Below are 14843 nucleotides of genomic sequence, written 5' to 3' on the forward strand. Positions count from 1 at the left end.
GCTTGGCTTCTCAAAGAGAGACGGTCAGCAGGCTGTGCGCAGGCGACCTGCCTCGCGGGGTGCTTTCGGTTAGGCACGTACGACGTACTTACATTGTGCTCTGCCGAGTGCCTTTTTGCATTTGGGGTGCATGAAGGCACATGCAATGGGCATGGCACGCCTTGGGAGCAATCTCGTTTCATTTTCAAGCTGGTCAGCGTGTTGTAGTACGCCTCCGTACTGTCGGCTGCTGCCGCGAATCATGCGGGATCTAAGTCGTTTTAGGACGCTAGAGTCGTCTATTTTCGCATCCGCCATGGCGAACGACCCACGATGGCTTTTTCGCTACTTTATTGGGAAACATCCACGCGATGCAAAATCTCCTTAATTTTGCCTTTGCAGATGGTGCAACAAAGCAAGCCGGAGCGGACGCGTGCCTAGTATTGCAGCCGTGGCACGAGTTCCGTATGACTTGATCCCTTGAGAGTTTCCGAGGGTTTCGAGGGGATTCGGTCAAGGATCTTCGTGGGACACTGGGCGAAAACACACATACGTAGAGCAAGAGAACATTCGAAGGTTCCAAATCCCGTAGGATCTGTTCCTGGGAGCTCTCGACTCGTGTTGAGCCGCATGCCGGGGAGTACAGCGGACTGTTCGTCTGCTGCTTCCGTTGGAGTCACTGAATACAGTCTGTCTTGGCAGCAGGCAGTTTTGCACGGATGCTGACACCTCTGGCTTGCTCAAAGACAATAGCGACTCGACGGTGGTACGGCGAGCAAGTCTGTCTGCCTTGGTGGCGGCCACAGTCGTCTGTCTTCCGGTGAGTCAACTTACGGAGAAGCGCTGACGTTTAGCTCGATACGGCACTATGAGACAGCCACTGCCATTAGGCTGCGGGGCACATGTCCCTTGTGGAGCCCTACAGTAAAGCTACATCACCTCAAGACGGAACAGCAACTTCAAAAGTCAACAATGATTATCAAAGACGTATAAAACGTGACGACACGATCGTGGCAAGGGGATGAGGTGGTGGCCTTTCTAGTTATTTCTGATCAGCATTACCGTCGATACCACCAACAGAATACGACACAATGGAACGAGATACAGCAGTGGACATCGTCGTCGATGTCGACATTGCAGACACCAACTATGCCATCTATCGTGAAGCTCTGGCGGCAGTCCTCATCAACAAGCTAGCAGTGCATGAGGTCCGGCCTAAGAGGAAGCAGCGGAGGCGCAAGGCCAAGAAAGCCGAGGCCAAGGCCGGCTTGGAGACCCTTGCCGAAGCAGAACGCGATGCTGCAGTGGACGCCGAAGATGACTGGGAAGGCATTGCGTCACCAGACCAGAGCACAGCAGCAGAAACACTACCGAAGCCGCAGACGCTCATTCCTTTGCACGACAACAGCAACAGCAATACGGACAACGCCACCAATCCCGCCGACGACCTGGCCGAGTTTGTCGACTACGTCGCCCGCGAGACGTTTGACCTGCTGCCGGCCGAGCTGCGCACGCTGGCCCACCACGTCTGGACCGCCGACGCGGCCCTGCGCGACAAGTACGGCGTCGCCGAGGACGGCAGCACGTCGGCCGGTGTGCCCATTCCGGCCGCGCTGAGCCCGTCCCGCACCACCGAGCTGCTGCCGACCCTGGACCCGTCGCCCGTGGCCGACTCCTTGGACGCCTATGGCGTCGGCACGGCAGCCCATGTCCTGGCCCCGGCGCTCTCGTCGTATCTGGTGGCCGTCACCGCGGCACCACCGCCGCCCCGCTCGACACGCGACCAGGCCGACGGGTGCGAGATTTGCGGCCGCGACTGGATCAACCTGAGCTACCACCACCTGATCCCGCGCTTCGTGCACGCCAAAGTCCTCAAGAGACGGTGGCACCGCGCTGACGAGCTGCAGAACGTGGCCTGGCTGTGTGGCGCGTGCCACCGGCAGGTGCACCGTTTTGCGGACCACGAGGACCTGGCGCGGCACTACTACACGGTCGAGCGGCTGCTGGCGGAGCCGGAGATGCAGCGGTATGCGGCGTGGGCGAGCCGGCTGCGGTGGAAGGCGAAGTAGAGGGGAGGGAGAGCGGCGTAACTAGATGGATCACGTTTCTGCAATGGCAACTCGTAACAGAGTAAATTCATGTTGACCACGCGTACTCATCACTGACAATACTATCGACACGCTATGCGCCTTGAAACAAATGCATCCGTACGTCGCCCATCGTCCACTTAACGGCCGTGAGCCGCCGTGTCCGGGATCGGCCCACGCTCGTCGTCCTCTGCCTCATCCTCTTCCAGGCTGCCGTGCCGGCTGTGGCCCATCAGCAGCGCCCGGTCTTCGTTGGCGCCCTTTGTGCGGTACCGTCCATGTGCCAGAGCGTCCGCATCCACCTCGTCCTCGTCTTGTGCGCGCTCGCCGTACGCATGGCCGGCAGTATTTGGTGGCCGTACCTGTGTCCGTGCCTGCGCTGCCTGGCCGCCCTCGTATTCCTCCGCAATGGTCGCCACCGATCCCACCGTCCGCAGCGTGCTCGTCCCGTCATAATCCTCGTGCAGACTCCCGGGCACCGACGCCAGCTCGTGCTCCACGTTCCAGCTGACGGCCCGGTCGATCACGTCGCGCTGCACCCTCGCCGCCGGCCTTGCCACGACGCCCGTGGCCACGACGCTGTTGGAGCGTTCCACGGCCCCGGCAGCACCCGTACGGCCGGCGTCCACAGCAATGGATCCGGACGGCGGCCGCGCCGTGCCCCAGAGCTCCGTGCTGATGGCCCGGTCGACATCGTCCTTGCTGAGCACGGCGCTGGTGCGGTTCATGACGTAGCTGTCAAACTGCGTGTCGCGTTCGTGGTTGTAGCTGGCGCGGCGGCCATCGTCGGCGAGGACACCAGAGGGCCGTCCGCCCGACGGCGAGCCGCGCAGCGACGAGGCAGCCGAGTGGGACCGGCTGCGGCGGCCCGCCTCGCCGCCGGCGGTCGCCGCAGCAGTCGCGCCCGCGCCCGCGCCATGCGGGTCGTACGCGGTCGGCCTGTCGTTGTACGGCCCCGCACCCGTAGTACCCATGGCGGCGCTGTGGCCCACGAGGCCGCGCATGCTCGTCCGGTCCGCTGGCCCGCCGCCCAGCTCGATCTCGTCGTACCCGCTGCCGAACCCAAAGCCTTTGGCATTGTGCGACGGCCCGTGGTAGTAGTCGTCGTACGACTGCACCAGCCGCCGGTACGTGAAAACGGCATAGCCAAACAGCACCAGCATCGCCGCCACCAGCACCACGTCCAGCGCCAGCCCCACCGCCGACCAGTTGCCCTCGGACCGGTGGATGTACACGACCACGTCGAGCGCGAGCATGGCCGCGGCGCCCGTCAATTTGACAATGTGCGCGGCCAGCAAAAAGAAGGGCGTCAGCGTCTCCGCCAACCAGCGCACCGCCTCCATGACGGTCAAGACCAGAGACACCACGCCCAGGCTGACATTTGTGACCTCCCAGGCGAGCTCGACGCTGGGCACTTTGCCGGCGGCGCGGTTGTCTGCAAAATGTTCGGCCGTGTCGGCAAGGCGGTACGAGAAGACGCCGAGCACGCCGAGCAGCAGGGCCGCCTGGACGGCCCAGGCGGGGAAGAGGATGCCGCGGCGCCAACGGGCACGCACAAACTGCTCCTGGTCGCGGTGGAAGGTCATGTTGGGCTGCGACGGAGGAGAGTCGGGGAAATTTGTTGCAGGTGGTTGTGACGTGAGCTGTCGCAGAGAATGTTTAATCGGAGCTGGAAGCTCCCTCTTCTTCCTCGAGACGGGGAGTGCCGGTTGTTACCGGTGCATATTCTCGAAAACGAAAAGAAAAACAGGGTTTGTTTGCGTGCGTGGCTTGTCTGCGTGGCTGTCTCGGGTTGTCGGTGAACTGTCGGTGAACACAGACAAGCAGGACGACAATGGCCGAGGACGGAGAGACAAGAAGTGGAAAGAAAACAATCAAATAGAAAGAGAAACAACAGAAGAAAGCAGCCCCAGAACGACGGGAAACCAGACTGCCAAAAATACAGAAATCACAGAAATCACAGAAATCATCACGGGAGGTGAGCAATAAAAGCAAGGTGGCGCCATGCCTCTTTTCCATACTTGCCGTTCCATTTCCTTTCTCACTCTTGTCTGACGGTCAGCCATCAGGAGGAGTGTGCATGCACCAGGGTCCGAAGAAACTTAAACTTTCCCAACATAACCCAGCTCAATCCCAATGCAGCATGGCGCAAAGAGGAATGCCTGACCCATCCGCAGAAACGCCTCGTCGGCCTTGCGACTTGCGTAGGAACGAAGTACGAGGACAACACGGCGAGCAGGGGTCGGTCAACTGAAGGAAATCTGAACAGCTTCGAACAAAAGCTGAAAGGATTCTTCAGAGAGAGGAGAGAGGAACCATTGATGTGGAGACAAGGCGCTATGGGGAGACTAGGCCGCTGCGTTGGCGAGGTTGGCTTCGAGGCGCGCAGTGCGGCTGAGTCTTTGGTGGAGGGTCTGTTTGGCACACCATTCGTCTGCATGTTTCGTCTGTTTCCATCAGGAGCAAGCGCATACTGCAATGGGAGAAGACCTGCGGCTCGTTTCGACAATTGAAAGGAAGCATAACGTGAAGCTTGATCAGTATTTAAGTATCATCGCAGGAACACGGAACGTATTCCGTACAGGACAGTAGAGAAAGGCCAATGTTGGCCTGGTCCATATTTACAATAGGAAGCTTCGTTTAGCTGCCTGGAGGATTCGCGCTGGTGTGATTGTGAGGATTCGAAATCAAACTTCTGCGGCATCCTCATGTATCTTACGTCTATGCCGGGAGGATCACAGCGGGACGCAAGCCAGTGTTTCGTTTCATAGACACTTGCGAAAGACGGGACGGCACACTGTCTGTAAAAGTCGGGTGTACGTAGTCTGCTCAGAGAAAGCGTGATGCTTCTACAGTTCGAGCTCTTTCAGGGACAAGGGTCTGGTCGGTCAGCATGGTCAGCTTGGGCCAATTGGCCCCTGGCGCCAAAGACTCAGGACAAAGAACCGCAAAATGTGTGGACACGGCCCAGCCATTCTAGAAGTGGCTGAGCTCGTTTGAAGACAGCAGCAAAACGGTGTGCGCTTGACAGGTCTCACTGCGGATCGTGTGTTTGCAATGCCGTACATTCGTATTTTGTCTTCTGTGTTCTATGGGAGCAGTGGCATTCACCATGACTGCGTTCTGATGAAACAAAAGGGTATTCACACGCCGTAATTGCTCCACAGGTCTGACGGTGCATCTGATCTCGCTTGTGATCTTGTTATCGCGTGTCTCCACAGCGGCTGGCTGTTTGCTGACACTGATTTGGAACGCGTATGCACCACGAACAGTGCCTCTCCCAGAGACACGACATCAGCAGTAGGACGAGAACGACAGCCCGTCAGCTCACGGTGGAGCCTTCGCAATGTTTCAGAAGGTTAAATATAACTTGAGCGACGAGCACATCTGAAGAGAACACAATGAGGCGATCTGAAATAAAAAGATTGTAGTAATTATTCTTTCCAAAAGAGAAAGAGAGGACTTGCAGGGGAAAGCTGTCGAGTCCAGAAACAATATAAAGCAGAACAATATGAAAACACTAGGGTCGTTCGTGGACGCATCACCTCCGTTGTCGAATACAAAGAGCAAGATGGACAAGCGGAATTGCAGGAACTGAAAATGAATCTGGTTTTGAAAAAGGACAGCAAAAAGGAAGAAAAGCAACACACGATCCGTGTCCCATTGCTCCCCTCTCGTCAGCACACATTCCCAGTATTTTCCCTCGGGTAACATACAACTTAAAGCGAGAGAGCGCTGTTGTTGCCGCCACTTTTGTCTGGCGCGGCAGCTGCTTTTGGCGGCCATCGCAGTGTGGTTTGTGTCCCTTCGAAGTACAACATACTATGTATTTACAGTTGTCATTTTCCTGAATGCCCGATTTTGGTAGCCTCTCCCAGCGGCCGAGTAGGACAGGGTAACAAGAAAACAATAGAGATAGTTCTATTACACGTGACATAACCTCTCACCCTGCATAATCAGTCATAACACCATTCACCCGTTTCTCCCTTTTCTCCCATTTCTCATGTCTTTCCTTTCATCACACGAGCTAAGTTCACCTTTTTTATTATAAACGAAAATTGAACGAATTAATTACTCTTTTTATACGACGTAAACATGGTTTTAACGGGGGACGGGCATAGCTCAACGCCAGCGCCGTTCCAATTGGTAAGCGATCTGCACAGCAGTGCAGGCTTTCCTCTTGCGTGTGGCGTTACGAGTAGAACTACTTCACAAATTCTCACACGTGGGATGCCCACCAGGTCGTGCCTCCTGTGGGGCAGCCAGCGACAACGACGACGACGACGACGACAACGGCGGAAGATCTACGGCTCCAGGACCTCAAAACGTATAAGCACTGTCATGAGATCTTCGTGGCCTGCAGCGCCGTACCGTCTAAGACCGGAGAGGCAAACCGTCTAACCACTACCGTCACGCTACACAGCCGGGGGCCCGCTAGCAAAATCGCTCGTCCTTCTGGTTCGCCTCTGACTTCGTATTCGACTTCACCTTCGCCTTCACTTTCGCCTTCGCTTTCACTGTCACAACCACTCGTAACGTTAACCGTACCGCTATCGGTCGCGGCGTTCGGCACGGCCTTAACGGAAGTCGGTGGCTTTACCGACCTCGGCGCGGTCGGCCTCCCGGGCGGCGGCGACGGCGGCGTGGTCCAACTATATACCGTGCCAATGTACGGCGAGTACGCTGCTCTAGGACACATTTTTAGTGACGGCCGCGTGCCTGTATGGAAGTGGGTGAAGCCGGCGGGCCCGTACGGCCACTATGGGGTATGTGGGAGACGGAGCTTGCGCAGACATTGGAGGACGGCCAGTGGCGCGGCGGCACGGACCTGATGCTGTTAGTGGCCGGCGTGTCGGAGGCGACGCGCCAGTCGCTCGTTGGGCGCCGGTCGAGCTCGCTCAGGGTGTTGACGTGCTAGATAATGCCTGCGCCGCCCTTTGTCGAAAGCGTTGTTGTTCTTCCATTCTTTCGCGTGCGAGGTCGTATATTGTTTATTTGGCCTGTTGATGAGGCTTTGCGGGAGACATAATCGTAACACTAAATGCTTGTGTTTTTATATGTCGTATTTAATACGATAGGCAGCGGTATACATAAAGAGGAGGTTTTTAAACTCTACGCGGCAGCGACTTAGGGGTAGAACGGGAGATAAACTGCGGCAATTTCACTGCCCTGTTTTATATGAGTATCTATACATAAAAGGACCGGACTCCTGGAGCAATTCAGGGCCATCCTGTCCACACTACTCCAATAACTAATGCAATGGGCAGTGTTCATCACGCGGCAGAAGAAGGAGGGCCGGCAGGGCTTAATGATCGGTGAATGGACTTGGATGCCCTATTACCCTGCCCGATAATTGTTTACGGTTCTCAATGTTAACGACAGCACGAAAAGTGTTGGGGAGGGGGGGAGGATATAATAACAGCACCACAAGGAAAAGAAGTCAAGAGTACAAGAGAGACGTCGACATAAAAGGGCTGTATTAATTATATACGGTTGTCAAGGTGGCTACAAGAGCGGGCCAACCAGCAACGAATTACGGCTCCATATTACCCGATTGGGACGGCCGCGCACTGTAGCGGCCACAACAGTGTGTTTTGCTTAACTAAAAAAAATCCAAAAGCAGACCAATACTCCAAGAACATAAGCCAGAAGAGACAAAATGAGTGACGAAAAATGCGCGCCGAAAAGGATAAAAAGATAGAATGCCTCGTGGGGACAAAAAGAATGAAGAAAAAAGCAGAGCCGTGCATCGTGAAGTACAGGAGAATATCAACAGGGAAAGTATCGATGCGCCCTGCATGCAAACGCTGAGAAGGCGAGAGTGAGCCAAAACAAAAATGAAAAATTAACTGCCTGCAAATTGGGATATCGGCCCCGTCTGGACGAAGCATGTAGAACACTTTTTTTGGGAAAACAGGTCTTTCGGAACAATATGTCGCTGGATATAAAAGGTCGACGGAATCTAACGTGCCAAGCCAGTGACAGGGTGACGGAGGATGCTGAGAATGGTGCAAGAAGGTCGTTCTGATGTAAACTTTCGTGGGGCACATTAAGTGATGCTGCGAATTGGCCGATGGGCGAATCGTTTGAGAAATCGTAAAACAAAAGACAAGTCGATCAATGAATAGAGACAAAAGTGGGAGAAGCGTGTTTAGTCCTGGTAGTGAACCCACTCGTTCCACGGGTCACCGGCGCCACCGTCCGGGGTACCGATCCGGCTGCCAAACTGCTCCTGCATGGCCTCTGGAGAAAAGCCAGGGACCAGAGTGTGGACAGAATGACATGACGAAAAGGTAGACGTCGGTACGCTCGTAAAGTCCATCGACTGATGCACGGTGTCGTCCATGGCCATGGCCAGCGGGAAGGGCATCTCGGCAGTCGGGTCCGCAGGCATGGGAAATGTGCCGTCTTCAGACAGCATCGACCATAGCATGTGGTCAGGCACGGCCGGGTTGGAGACCGCACTGCCGTGCACGAATTGTTGGGACGCGTTCGGATCCAAGACGGGGTATGTCAGGGCAGCCGTGCCTGCGGCTGCCGCCCAGGCAGCTGTGTCAATGGGCTTCGAGGGGTCGGTGACCGGAGTAACGGTGCGATTGGGACCGTACGTTGTCAGAACAATGCCGCTGCTTTCGCGGCGGATGTGGGGCTTGGGGCTGTGGTTGGCAACTGCCGCCAAGCTGCAGCTATCTATAAGCAGGTGTCAGCCGGGGTGCGGGTGAGAGCTTGCGGGACATTGTCTGTGGTGGCTTACCTTGTGACGCGGGCGTTGAAACAGACGGTGTTCCGGTGGGCGTGCTGTTGTATTTGAGTCCAGGCAACGGGGGTGACAGAGCCGCCTGTGAGAAACGGTTTCCGACGGAAGACTGGAATGTGTCGTGCGCCGTGGCAGGGATAGTAAAGTTGCCAGGAAGCGTGGACATGTCGACCGGCATTGGCTGCGATCCGGAGTTCGAGCCGGTATCGTTGCTGCTGCTCGCGCTGGAAAGGACGGGCATCATTTCCGACCCAGTGGCCACAGAGTTGGATCGAGACGGGTGGCCGCCCCCCATGCTTGCGTGGATGGCATGTGGTGACGCCATGGGGAAGATTCCGCTACCATCGTTGCTCCCCGCGAAGGATGTGACGGAGTCGCGGTGGTGGAAGTAGGACGGTTCGTTGCCGCTGAAATGCTGCTGGTGCGGTTGGGAGGCAAAGGGCTGCGGTTGTCCCTGATAATACTGGCCGGCCGGTTGCTGTTGCTGTTGCTGATTGCGGTACTGCTGTGGCATCTGGTACATCTGCTGTTGCTGGATCTCCGCGGTGTGGGGATCGGTCGCGGCGTGTGACTGCTGCTGGACAGGACCGGGATGCTGCTGGGGCTGCGGGGGCTGCTGGGGCCGCTGGTATTGCTGAGACACGTTCGGAAAGTGGCGCGCGAATAAGTCGTTGATTTCGGCCTCGCGCTGAGCCCGGGCGCGCTGCTCTTCGGCCGTCGACCCCGGCGGGATGTTCGAGATGTCAACACTGCCATAGCCGCGGGTGGCGTTGTTTCGCAGGCGCGGAAGGTCGTCGTCTTCTTCCTCGTACATGTCTTCTTTCAAGACAATCTCCTCGGAAATCTTAAAGCTGCGGCCGGTCCGTCTCTTGTGGATGATGGACGCCATCCGCGCCGACTGGACGCGGGCCTCGATGCTGCGGTCGGCGCGACGAGAGGCCGCAATAAACGCCCTCTCTTGGTTTTCTTCGTGGGACCGCTCGGACTAAAATAGAGGAGAAAAAAAAAAGTTAGCTACCGGTTCCAAATTGATATATCTCAAAGGCTCGAGCACTCGGCGAATCTCGTCTTCTCAGAGTACTGGTGGGCAATGGCCGCTCTACCGGTTCACCACGGACCACCATGTTGTATGCATTGTGAATAGACCGCAGAGATACTGCCGATAGCGAGGATGGTGGGCCAGGCACATGGCAACGAGGCTAGATTCTAGATACATTGGGGGTGCTGTGGACGTACCTTGCGGGGAGGCTCCTGCGTGTGAACACTGCCCGTGCTAGACACCGGCGAGGTTCCCTGCGGAGGAGATGTGGATCCTCGTGCCATTTCGGTGATGTGTGAAAGGAGAGGGGGGGAAAGATATCGGTGGTGATGCAATGTGACGCGGAGCGGCGCTGGGCTCCGGTGAGTCCGTGTGAGGTAGTTGTGGGGTCGGAGATAGGTAGAGAGGTGGGAGGCGGGCGTGGGCAGAGAACGGAGAGGAGAGACAATGCTTGGACGAAATGGCGGGAAATATTAGAGGACTAAAAATTATGAACAAGAACAAGAAAGAAGCATTCGGAGCTCGTGACAAGTGAAACTCGTAATGTTTATCAAGAAGAAAGAGCGAATGGCGATGCGATGGAGAGGAATGATGGACGCGGGGACTCTCTGTATTAGTAGTAATTAAAGAGAGAAGGAACGACCGTCGTTGGGACCTTCCTTGTGGCGTCGATCGATGGGGTAGTTAGGACAGCATACAATATATAGATGTGAAACCTTGTACGGCAAGTGCAAATGATAAAGGGAAGGCGCGATGCAGAATGAGGGTGGGGGGTGGGCACAAAAAAAGTCAATGGTAGTCACGGCCGTAGAAACTCTTTATATAAAGAAAGCATTGGAGGTGTTGTTCTTTCTTATTTGGGTCTTAGTGGAACGGGAGTGCACCAGTTCCTGTTAGTGGAGGGAGCCAAGAAAACAGAAGGAGAAAAAAAATATAGTTCGGGAGCTGCAAGGATAGGATCAATTGGGGACCGCTGGGGAGAAAAATGACGACATGCCTGTGGACGGAGCCGACCTAACAAGAATGGGAACAGGGTGGTGGGTGGGTGGTGGGTGGGATCGCGCGTCTCGGCCCAGCCGTCTGTGGAACAGTTTGGAAGAAAGGCGAAGAATTGCGCAGGATGCTCACAGCTTGAGGACTCTGACGAACGCCAAAGTGGGCAGAGACTGGGAACTCGAAATCGAGATCAACCAGGTTCAATTGACGAGATGCAGGCGTGGCAGGCACTGGACGGCCGTGAAAGAAAGAAAACTCAGAGACGAAAAGCTAGAAGGAGATGTAAAAAGAGCAGTAGATTGTCTGCTGGTTCAATTTTTTGGGGTGTTCGAGAGCAAAGGAGAGCAGCGCGGGGCAGGTACACAACAATACAGGCGTCTAGACAGAGACAGGTGGAGAGGTAGGGGTGTGTCCTTAACGACTTTTGGTGTGGGGAATCGAAGAATGTATGGTTTCGTTCTACAGCATGAAGAGGTTAAAAAGTGGTTGAACCGTAGTAAGGTTGCAAAAGCAAAAGAAAAAAAGAAAGAAAGAATAAAGAAAAAAAGACGAAAATATGTGGGCAATGGCGTGGTCCACAGACAATGACCAGAAAATAATAGAGGACGGAAAGAGACGGAGCGAGGCACGAGTGTACAAGAGCATATGACGAGAGAAAGGCCAACAGCGCTGTTAGTTGAGGTGCTGGTTTTTCTTTTTGGTTTTCTTTTGGTGATGTCCAGAAACGTCTAGGCCTTGGGCTAGTTTGCTAGACAGCCAAGTTGTGAACTGTTTGACGGAAAGACCACACAAGCAAAAGCACAGATGGACCAACCAGCGTCGTGGACGGCCCAGACTAAAAGCAAAGCGAGCAACCAACAGGGCGACGATAACTCATCCCAGGAGACAACTTACAAACGGACATGGTGGGACAAGACACCGACTGTGCGCAGAGCTACGCGTCAGCCCATCGTCTTAAGCTAACGACAAAGACAAGTCATGCTCCCGACCATCACAAGCAAACCTGTAACAAAAGTCAGGCAAATCGTTACTCAGCTTTTCACAGCTTCCCTGAGCAGTCGGGACGAATTGAATACGGGCAGAGAAAAGTTACAGTGGCCCATACAGGCGCATACTCCACAGACATTTCTTCGGGCATGCTCCGTTTCTAGCATCTTGCCAGCGGCCTTTTGCTTTCCATAATGGGTTGGCTCGGCGTGATGATGAGATGAGGGCCGTCGTGAAAAAGTACTTGCTCTCGCAGTCCGTAATCGCATCGATCGGCGCTAAAGCCCATTCCTATTCCTATTCCGAGGCCAAGCACAGAATACATACGTCGTATGGGGAGCCCACTATATCCATACATAACAGGACTATTCCATCGCTGAGTAGCTTGGCCCCAGCGGGCAGCAGAAAAAGAAAGTCTGGTCCGAGTAAGAGAGGGGGAAAGAGAGGGCACGCACTTGCTCGATGGGCCAAAGTAGAAAAACATGTAATCATCGGGGATGTTATTTTACCAGTCAACAAAATATAGAACAAGCCGATCGCACTCAATACCCCCAGTAGGCAAGGAGACAATGGTCCTGGCATGGATTCAGCAGGTCGGTTTTTGCCTTTTGCTTTGGTCCGTGGGCAGTAGCCACTTCCCAGGCCAATTGGACCAAGGGTCTTGTCTGTGTGTGGGCGCATTTGGGCGCATTTCCTGGAGCAAACCCGCCGAAAAGCAAAAGCGGTCCTTGAAAAAGTAGCTATTTTTTTTAAAAAAAAATTGTGGCCTACAATGACCTGTCTCATTTGTCGTGCCTCATGGTATTACGCAGTTTCCACATGCAATAACAATGTGAGTACTTTTTTGATGGGCGGAGTTGAATGAGAACAAAGGCGAAGAGATTGAGCAGAGAAGCACACATACAAAATACGAACCAGAAGCCGGTACCACTTCTATGCTGAGCGCCAGAGTGAACACAAAGTACCGTCAGGCGCCCTTCCTAAACAAATCGGAGCTTGGTGCAGTAGAGTGTCTTGCAGCAGTGAGAGTCGGAAAACAATCATGTGGGGCCGGCCTTCTTTGTTTGAGGGGAAAAGATGTCAAGGACAACACAACGATCGGCACTAATGGCGACCCAGGACAAGCACCATTCCGGAGGGAGAATGCTAGGTGACACGACAACAGGGGCTTTGTGAAAAGCACGTGTTCATAAGATGTAACCCCCCCTTGTATGGGATTAGAACAAAAAGCTAGGATGCTTTGGATGCCAAATCGAGATGCGCTTTTCTTTTTGTCGCCGCTTTGAGTCTTGTTTGTCCCGGTCTCCCGTAAGAAGCCGTCTCATGTCCAGGAGACGCGACAAATAGATAGCGACATATTTGCGCTTTGAATTTGCAAAATACATCAAATATCACACCGCTCTGATGTGATATGGCTTGATCGGTATTGTATTAAGTCGGATAGTCGACATTTGATACAACGCCCCTTGGACATGTAGTATCTTGTATTAATGCGAATATTCCGTCCGCCGTGCTACGCAATTTGGGGAGATGAACCCTGAAATTGACAATCCTCTACAGGTCAGACACACACCACGGCAGATAAACTAGAACGATACGGGCTGTTGGTGCCGGAAATGCTGGGGAGTCTTTGGTGAACTAGATTCGGTCTACTTCGTTTGTGCTGTGTTTTGGTGGCGAAAGAGGGGCTGAAGAAGAAACATGAAGCAGAGAGGCGACAAAAAGCAGGTAAGAACAGAGTCGATTCCCAAAGGGATATGCAGCGACTGATCGACCGCCAACGTTTCCAGAAGGAACAAACAGAGGAAAAAAAGAATAGCGAGGGGAAAAGCACAGACCCTCTGCCACGGAAATCTGCCGCTCAGCGACGATCATTTTCTCTACTAGTACGCAGCGTCAGGTGCAACTGTGGCGAGTGCCTGTGGCTGGAGGCCTTTGAACGGGCGAAAAGAAATCTAGAGCACGGTGGATCGACCAAGGCCCACAGGGCCACAAGTCCAACCGTGCTTATGTATGCCATACATGGCTTTGTGTTTTTCTCTGTTTGTACAAAGCATGTTGTACTTTTTGCATGCAATACCAGAGTCGTTGTTCTCTGCAAGTTAGCAGTGCTGTTTCCCCCCAACAATTGATAAAAGCCCCTGTCGTTTTATGAGCCTAACGTACGGCAGTTCGTCAACGTTTCGCCTTGCCCAGTATACTCTGCAGCCACATTTGTGGAGAAAAATCAGACTGGCCAACGAGAGCTGCGATGCGGAGCATGACGATCAGCGCTTTGCCATGCAGTTGCACTGTTTTCTTATGAACCAAAATACAATCGCGATTCGCGGAATGTTTGCTCCTTTTTCCCTTTTTTTTTGAGGGGCCTGTCATTCCATATCTGACAGGATCGAAAAATTGGACCCTGAACGGGCGAGCATCCTTGTTGGAAACCGATTATGCTGCGCGTATTGAACGTACGATGAACGTCCCATGGTTTCTGCGCATAGGAGGCCATACTAGATTCTGACTTTATCACCGTTTTCACCGGGGCTCTCTGGAGGAGAGGTTTGTCGCCTTACAGCGAGTCGATAGATGGCCAGTTGTAAAGGAGAAGAATATAAGGAATATCACCAATAACCGTTGAGGATTGCCAGGAACATGCACGATAGCAGAGCACAATGCAGACATGCAAAAAACAGGGTCTGATATGCAGCGTGTAACGGAAGGGACCCTCGGGAGACCCCTCGCCCTCACTCTGACACGTCGTGTCGACCGCCACAAGCATCCCTTTCCTTGCAGATCGGCAAAGTCGCGCAGAATCGCCTTATCCGTTGCCCGCGGCATCTCACCCGCGCCCCTCCTCTGATCCACGTTGAAAAAGCATCGCCGATGAAGACATACAAAAGCAGAAGGTAGCTCGCGCATCGGGACAGGGGAGCGTGACGTCAGGGGCAGAGGGGGGTGCAGGCCAGACATGGCCACAGAAGAGGAGAGGCGAGAGCTGCAGAAAGGAGAG

The 14843-nt window shown here is 54.4% G+C and overlaps 4 protein-coding genes across 4 annotated transcripts; 2 read left to right on the forward strand and 2 right to left on the reverse strand.

Annotated features, from left to right (window-relative positions):
* Window positions 1–1070: 1070 nt before the first annotated feature.
* Window positions 1071–2048, forward strand: SPSK_01862 (uncharacterized protein; the record flags this gene model as incomplete). The annotated part of the gene is made up of 1 exon (XM_016728761.1): window positions 1071–2048. The coding sequence occupies one exon, from the start codon at window positions 1071–1073 to the stop codon at window positions 2046–2048; it is 978 nt and encodes a 325-aa protein (XP_016590112.1).
* Window positions 2049–2206: 158 nt separating this feature from the next.
* On the reverse strand, window positions 2207–3652 carry SPSK_01715 (uncharacterized protein; the record flags this gene model as incomplete). The annotated part of the gene is made up of 1 exon (XM_016728622.1): window positions 2207–3652. The coding sequence occupies one exon, from the start codon at window positions 3650–3652 to the stop codon at window positions 2207–2209; it is 1446 nt and encodes a 481-aa protein (XP_016590113.1).
* A 2509-nt stretch (window positions 3653–6161) lies between these two features.
* On the forward strand, window positions 6162–6984 carry SPSK_01910 (uncharacterized protein; the record flags this gene model as incomplete). Its single annotated transcript, XM_016728809.1, has 3 exons — window positions 6162–6212; window positions 6269–6832; window positions 6859–6984. The coding sequence occupies 3 exons, from the start codon at window positions 6162–6164 to the stop codon at window positions 6982–6984; spliced, it is 741 nt and encodes a 246-aa protein (XP_016590114.1).
* A 1233-nt stretch (window positions 6985–8217) lies between these two features.
* Window positions 8218–10146, reverse strand: SPSK_01564 (uncharacterized protein; the record flags this gene model as incomplete). The annotated part of the gene is made up of 3 exons (XM_016728473.1): window positions 8218–8756; window positions 8821–9808; window positions 10060–10146. 3 exons carry the CDS (start codon window positions 10144–10146, stop codon window positions 8218–8220), a joined length of 1614 nt encoding a protein of 537 aa, XP_016590115.1.
* Between the last annotated feature and the right edge of the window lie 4697 nt (window positions 10147–14843).

Source organism: Sporothrix schenckii (assembly GCF_000961545.1).
Source record: "Sporothrix schenckii 1099-18 chromosome Unknown Cont42, whole genome shotgun sequence".
Lineage (NCBI taxonomy): Eukaryota > Fungi > Ascomycota > Sordariomycetes > Ophiostomatales > Ophiostomataceae > Sporothrix > Sporothrix schenckii.